At 38.1% G+C, this 7,354-nt stretch overlaps 1 protein-coding gene across 1 annotated transcript in view; it reads right to left on the bottom strand.

Moving 5' to 3' along the window:
* The window catches only part of LOC102856776 (tectonic-3-like), a 42,943-nt gene that overhangs the window by 14,173 nt on the left and 21,416 nt on the right, over positions 1 to 7,354 (bottom strand). Inside the window, exons 11-13 of the mRNA XM_006880210.1 lie at positions 4,084 to 4,178; positions 3,532 to 3,685; positions 2,077 to 2,214 (exon numbers count right to left, since the gene is read on the bottom strand). Coding sequence (XP_006880272.1) covers positions 2,077 to 2,214; positions 3,532 to 3,685; positions 4,084 to 4,178 — 387 coding nt within the window. The remainder of the gene's footprint in view (positions 1 to 2,076; positions 2,215 to 3,531; positions 3,686 to 4,083; positions 4,179 to 7,354) is intronic.

Below are 7,354 nucleotides of genomic sequence, written 5' to 3'. Positions count from 1 at the left end.
GGGAGGGTGGAGGGACAGCGCAGGAGAGGAAGGCCCTCTATGAGGTGGATTGATTCAGTGACTGGGATAATTGGGATGGGAGTGTCAGAGACTGTGCGATTGGCACAGGACAGAGCGGAGTTTAGGGCTGTTGTACATAGGGTCGCTATGAGTCGCAGGCGACTCGACGGCATATAACAACAACAATTGTAGATGTTCACTGAAATAAAAAAAAAATGAGTGTATGTATTATTTTGTTGTCTCACACATTTATTGTTTTAAAAGTGCTACTGCTGATTCTTTGAAATTTTTATCTCAGCTACCTACCACCAATTGTTCCTACCTGCAAAGCCTGAACTAACTTTCCTAAGATTGTTTTATTCCCCAAAGATTAGTCAGAAATTGCAATTAGATACTGCTTCATTGACCAATTATTTACCACTGAAAAGGGAGCTCTAGTGTCTTAGTGGTAAGGAGTTGTGCTGCCAACCCAAAGGTACACAGTTTGAATCCACCAGCCGCTCTTCTGGAGAAACATGGGCAATCTCCACCTGTGTAATTTACTGCCTCTGAAAACCTGCCTGAGGGTCAGTTATGAATTGGTTCTGACTCCACTGTATACAACAACAACAACTCCTAAATGTATTATTTCCTTGTCCATTCAACTCCCTTGACTACCTGAGCTTGGACTGATTGCCTTTTCTTATAAACTGTGTTCTGTGCTTATGGTCTCACCTGGCCATTTTTCAGTCTCAAATTTGTTTCTTTTCTGGGATGTAAATGCAATGACTGTCAGATAAGATTTTCAGTCAGTTTAACATTTTCATTAAGAGTTAAACTTGGTTGGTTGATAAATGAACGAACCAATTCATGAGGTCTTAATCATTTCTAATGATTAAGGTCAGATGTTTCTATGTTTACAAAGCTAAGAATTAGGTTCTAAAGACAAGGGAGCTAAAGCTGTCCTAACTGAAAAATCTCCCATTGCCATCTGGCCAGAATCAACTCACAGCTGACCCTCCATTGGCTCTATTGTGTAAAGTGTTAACATGCTAATCAGAAGGTTGAATCCACCAGTTACTCCGAGGGAGAAAGACAAATGAGGCTGTAAATTGCATGGATGAGATTTGCTCATCTTTCTCCGTCAGAGCTGTTGGTGAATTCAGTGTCAGGGAATGTAAGCTTTGGGTTCAGTGCAATGCCCTAGGGACTAGGCCACCTGAGCTTCCTCAAGTACATTATAAATAACAGGTATACATTTGCTACAGGTAAAAAAGCTCTCTTTATATTAGTGGAGCTTATACAACCAAGAACTGGCACCTATAAGCCACAGCATTAACTTTACTAGCAAACAAGGGCTCAGAGTTCCTGCTAAGTATCTGACTATGATGTTTAACACATATTTTGGAAAATGTTTTCTATGGTTGAAATCCATCAACATATTGATGCCTGTAAATTTTATTTAAAAGAAATCAACCTGGAGTTCACCACACCACTCGCTGAGAAATTGATTCTGACTCATGGCAACCTGCTTGTGGGTTTCTAAAACTTTAGAGGAGACTGTCTTTCTCCCTCGGAGTAGCTGGTGGAGTCAACCTTCTGATTAGCAGGTTAACACTTTACACTATAGGCCACCAGGACTCCTTTGTCTGTGTTTAGGAGATTGTAAATGTTCATAGAGGGAAAAGGGGATAGATTAAGTTTAAAATATACTAATTCTGGTAACCAGGCAAGGAAGACAAACTTGAAAGTTAATTGTGTTTACTTCACTCTAAACAAGCATTGGTTGACAGTATAAACTGCCTTTAAGAGATAAAACAACTATGTGGGTATTAAATGGCTTATGAAACAATTAAGTGAGCTCTAGCAGCCCAGGCCATGGAGCTGTACTGCTAACTGAAAAGCCACGCCTCTCTGGAAGTTCAAATCCACCAGCTGGTCTTAGGGAAAAAGACAGGCAATCTTCTGTGTGATTTACAGCCTCTGAAAACCTGCTGAGAGTCAGTTCTGACTCTACAGCAATGAGATGACTTTTTTGACTTTGACAACAGTTAAGGCTTTGCAAGGCTCAGTGGTCCCTTAGGAGCTATGACTTACCTGGACAGACTGGCAGTGGTATAGGAATCGGGCTCCAGACACATGAGCTTGTGGGTTGGACTGGAGGCCTACATATGCCCACAATATCTGGATCTCCAAAGAAACTGGTATGAAGCAGCAGGACGTACAATTCATAGCCTGTAAAAGGGTAAAGAAACACCCACGTGAATTGTCTGATGATTGCCTTACTCAGCATGCATCAAGTAATCACTGTTTCCTAGCATCATACAATAACGGAAAAGGCAGCTAATATGCTTAACGATGAAACAGAAATTGACAGAGGACCTAGTGGGTAAGGATCTGTGCGGCCAACACAAAGGTACACAGTTTGACTCCACTAGCTACTCCTCCAGAGGAAGACGGGAAATCTCCTTGTACAAACTTGAAAGTTCCACATGAATGACAAAAAATTTTTTAAAAACCAAATTTTTTTTAAAAGCTTGTAGCTATACATTCTTATTGGTATTGATTGTAAAAATTAGTACCTAAAATAGAAATCACCAGTACACAGAGTAATAAAATGTGAGCATATGTGAAATTATATGTAAGACCATGGAACACTGAAGTGGCAACTGCAGGTTGGGGAAAAAAAGCAATGGCAAGCGGTGATTTGGGGAGCATGTGTCAGATAGGCAACATATGACTAGAAGAGCCTGAAAGAGAAACTCCGGTAGAAGAATGGTATGTAAAACGGTGTGGCAAAGCACATGATGCCAGAGGGAGAGTCACCCACCAATATAAATAATAGTGAGTGCCTACTATGTTTCTTATTATCTAGAAAAACAAACATAACAAACATAATGTAAAATTGTCAGTTAAAAGAAATAAAAATGACAACATAGCTGAATGAAGCCAGGAGGTAAGGGACAAAGTAGGAAATATAAGAGCTAATTTCTTACTTTTTTTTTTGGAGGTAGTCAAGAGATATGGTTGATGTGGGCCAATTACAAACAAAAAGTCAAACAGTTTATTTCTGGGGCTGGATACACGTGAAATTTTCACTTTTCATTTGGTGTCATCCTATACAATTTAACTTTTAAATCTGTAAATGTATTATTTTTATAATAGAAAGAGCATGATTTCAACCCCACACAAAAAAGGTATATGCTGACCAGATATTCAAGAGTTTAAGGGGTGATTTTGAATAAGATAAACTGCGTGGCAATCCTAAAGGCATGTTGTTCAAATCCACCAGCTGCTCCATGGAAGATGGACAATCTCCCATGTGATTAACTACCTCTGAAAACCCACTGGAGGGTCAGTTATGGGTCAGTTCCGACTCGAGAGTACACAACAACAAAAGCTGAAATAATGACTTCAAACAGGTATGATTTTTAAAAAAAATATATAAAACTATTGTACTATTGGTGAAAGAAGAGCTATTCTTAATGTCTCCATCCAGAACAACAAAGGGGTAAAATGCGTCTTGGTTAGAAGGTGTCCTTTTTTCCTTACCAAAACCTTGCATTCTTTGTTGAGGATCCTGGTCCACTGTCCTTTCTGGGATGGGTCCGCATTACCAAAAATGGCGACATACTCTGGCCTGGGCCTTCCATGGAGGGTCTGATAAATCTCTTGATGCAGGTGGTCACAGTTTTCCTTCTTCAGCCTATAATTGAGCATCATGGAGTCTAGAGTTCAACACTGATACCAAGGAAGTATCAATTATGATATCAACTATTGTATCAACTATTACATGGTCCAATAACTGGCATTTCAGAAAGTTCATTTAGCATCATTACTATAGTACTGTTAACTGCACTTGTACATGAATCCAATTACCAGAAACTGATTTAGAAAACACACTGGTGAAAACAATCCTAAACATGTATAAAAGGACTGTGTTTAGAAAGCTCTTAGCAATGTTTAAGTTATGTTAAAGAATAAATGACTAGCATTCTCTGAATTGCATTTAAAATTAACTCTCGATTAATATTCTCTGAACTACCACTTAAAATGTATTTTCTACACATTGTAGGGAATGATGCAGAACACATTATTTATTACCTGAGCTTGCATCCAGATACTGCATTCATCCCAAACTCTATTTTATGTCTCTTAGGAGAGCAGCTCCCATCACTCTGACTCTGCAAAAGGGTCATCTGTGACGAAAAGTCAAGGAGACCATGTTGTTATGTGCTGTCGAGTCGCCTGTGACTCATATGATTCCATGTACAACAGCCCTAAACCCTGCTCTATCCTGTGCCAATCTCACTATCTCTGACACACATACCTGCATTACCCCAGTCACTGAATCAATCTACTTCCTAGAGGGTCTTCCGTAGATTTCCCAGCATAGTGATAGCAGGGCCACAGCTGAGGTCAGAGTCCAGACAAGGACTGAGCACCCTCTGCAAACAGAGAATTCCGCCCAGCCCCCTGGAGGAGATACTGGATGCCCTCTGCAAACAGAGATTTTCACCCAGCCTCCCGCCTGAGGGGACACCAAGTCTGAGCTTTGGTCTTAGTTTAAAGATTAAGCTTACCCAGTGTTTGGTTGGCAACACTAAAGTATAAGGATAAATACAGTCTCCAGAGAGTGAATCTTTTTGAGGATGATTGGCCTAAACAAAATAAAAACCAGAAGGAAACTAAGAAAGGGGCCTTTTCACAGTACCATGCTGTGAGAGGACCTCTGCCTTAGCCTTCCCTCCTTTTCTGAACTCATTTCTCCGTGTCCCTGCTTTCTTTCTGCATTCTGATGTTTGCAACATCTGGTACTCTGAACCCAGGGATCTGAAAGAAGCAGCAGTCTGTCTCTCTCTGTCTCTGTCTCTCTGGCACGGGGAAACCGAAAGGTAAGTGAAGTCTTTTGGGAACATTTTCTTCAGGCAGAGTCCTGAGGATTCCTCACCCTTGGATTAAGGGCAAATATTAGAAAACATTTCATGAGGGCTTCCTCACCCTTGGTTTAAGGGCAAGTATTAGAAAAAGTATCATGAGGATTGATTTCCTCACCCCTTTGTAAGGGAAGAATTAGAAAAAATTTCCCCAACCTCTAAAGTAAATTGCTTAAAAATCTAAGAGGAAGAAGTGAAACAAAGAGCCATGGGGACTGCACCATCCTCTAAAGCTCAATATATTTCTCTCTTAAAGGAGCTGCTTAAGAGCTCCCAGGTAAAAGTGAAAGAAAAATCTTTTCAGCAGTTGTTTAAACGTATTGAAAAACATTGTTGCTGGTTTCAGCCAGTTGGTAGATCTCAAATGGATTTTAAAAACTTGGTATAATGTTATATTTACAAAGAGCACATCAAAAACCCCAAATTCCTATTGTTTTTTTGGCCAGTATTGGCTTTGATAAGCATAGTAATGATGTCCACACAGGATTGGATATATAATAAAAAAAATTTTGCCAAAAGAGATGGTTGAATCTTTGCATGAATATGAATTAAGTGATATTACATTAGAGAAGGTTAAAGCTGAAGGCAAGAAACAGCCTTTGTCACCTTTAGAAAGAGCCTTAGGAAGACTCAATCCTGAATTATTGTTTTCTCTTAATTGGCATGCATTGACTCAGTGCTCTTCCTGGGAAATTATTTATAATTTAAAATATGGTTTAGAAAAAGAAAAAAGGGATAAAAAAGGTGTTAAGTATCAAAGCAGAAGCCTATAAGTATTTTGTTGATTGTTTTGTGTTTTGTTTAAGTTTGTTGTTTCTTTGTTTGGTTTTTGTCTTAAGTTTAATGTGATAATAGTTTTGAGCTTACATAATCTGATAATTTCGGTAAAATAAGAAAAGTAAAAATTATAAGAGTGAAACTGACATAAAAGAAAACTCTTAATTTAGAAGATAAAAAAGGCCACAAAAATAATAAAGATAAATAAATTAATTAGAAGCTGCATAGAGAATGTGATCTAAAAGTTTAGAAACAGGTAAGAAAGAAAATGTAATTTGGTTCCCAGGGTAAATGTAAAGAACAAAAATTATAAAAAGATGTGTCATAAAAGTCAAATACTCTTGATTAACTACTTGTAAAATCCAAAAAGTTGGACTTTCTAAAGTGCTAAGAAACAAAGCAGTTTTTTTCCTAAGCGTAAGTGTCATGTTCATTATAATAGAGAGACGCCTCTGAGAACAGGCGCAGGGCAGAGCAGTGGCCCCTAATAAGAAAGAAACTAAAGGCTTTAAAACAAAGAGAGTTATCGTCAGTAGCCAGTGAGCAGAGGCTGTCCCATGGAAATAAGATCCCTAAAGATACTGTAAGATTGATTATAGTAAAAACTAATAAATAAAGGAATATTTGTACATATTGGAGTGATAGATCCCGATTATAATGGGGAAATAATTATAATGATGTCTACTTGACAACATCCAACCTTGTTAAAAGGCCAGAGAATAGCTCAATTATTGTTCCTGTCTTATATAAAACAAAGGGCAGCTCCAATAAAAAGACAAGGAGAATTTGGCACTACTGGGACTAATACCTATTGGAATACTATCATTTATGATACCCGTCCTCAAATGACTGTAAAATTAGAAGGATATGAAATTCAAGGATTAGTTGATACTGGCGCTGATGTATCTATTATTGCTACCCATCATTGGCCTAGTAAATTACAATCAAAGGATGTCTCTGTTACTTTTACAGGATTAGGAACTATGACAGGAGTAAAACAAAATGAATATATGTTAGAATGTAAAGGACCTGAAGGACAGATAGAAAAATTACATTGCAAATATGGCAGTTACATTATAGGGAAGAGATTTGCTAGCTCAATAGGGAGCCACTTTGCAAATTCCTACAATATCAGAGCAGGCTAAGAATATGATGTTAAACATGAACTATCTTCCTGGTAAGGGATCAGGAAAAAAATAACAAGGGATGGTCAGCTCCAAAGAACCAAAAGTTAATTATAGAAGGAGAGGATTAGGCTATCCAAACTTATAATGAAGACTACTGTTCTACACTTTGCCTTTCCATTAACTTGGTTAACTGATAAGCCGATATGGGTTTAATAGGGCCCTTAACAAAGGAAAAAAAAAACCCTATAAATTATAGAACAAAGAATTAATGAGGCCCAATTAAGTTATACAGACATGAAAATATCTGTTATATTAATAATTACCCATTTCTACATTCTCCTACTGGTATTTTATAATATTAAGAAGAAAACAAATATATGGTGAGCTCTGGTGGCCTAGTGGCAAGAAGTTGCACTACAATCCCAGAGGTGCATGGTTCAAATCCACCAGATGCTCTGCTGGAGAAGGATGAACAATCTCCTCCTGTACCAGTCAGATCTGATTTGATGGTACACACACAAAATGATAAAATTA

Source organism: Elephantulus edwardii, unplaced genomic scaffold (genome assembly GCF_000299155.1).
Source record: "Elephantulus edwardii isolate Elephantulus edwardi_28Jun2011 unplaced genomic scaffold, EleEdw1.0 scaffold00006, whole genome shotgun sequence".
NCBI classification, from domain to species: Eukaryota; Metazoa; Chordata; class Mammalia; order Macroscelidea; family Macroscelididae; genus Elephantulus; species Elephantulus edwardii.
The sequence above is the reverse complement of the archived record's forward strand: the minus strand, read 5'-3'. Positions and strand labels throughout refer to the sequence as shown.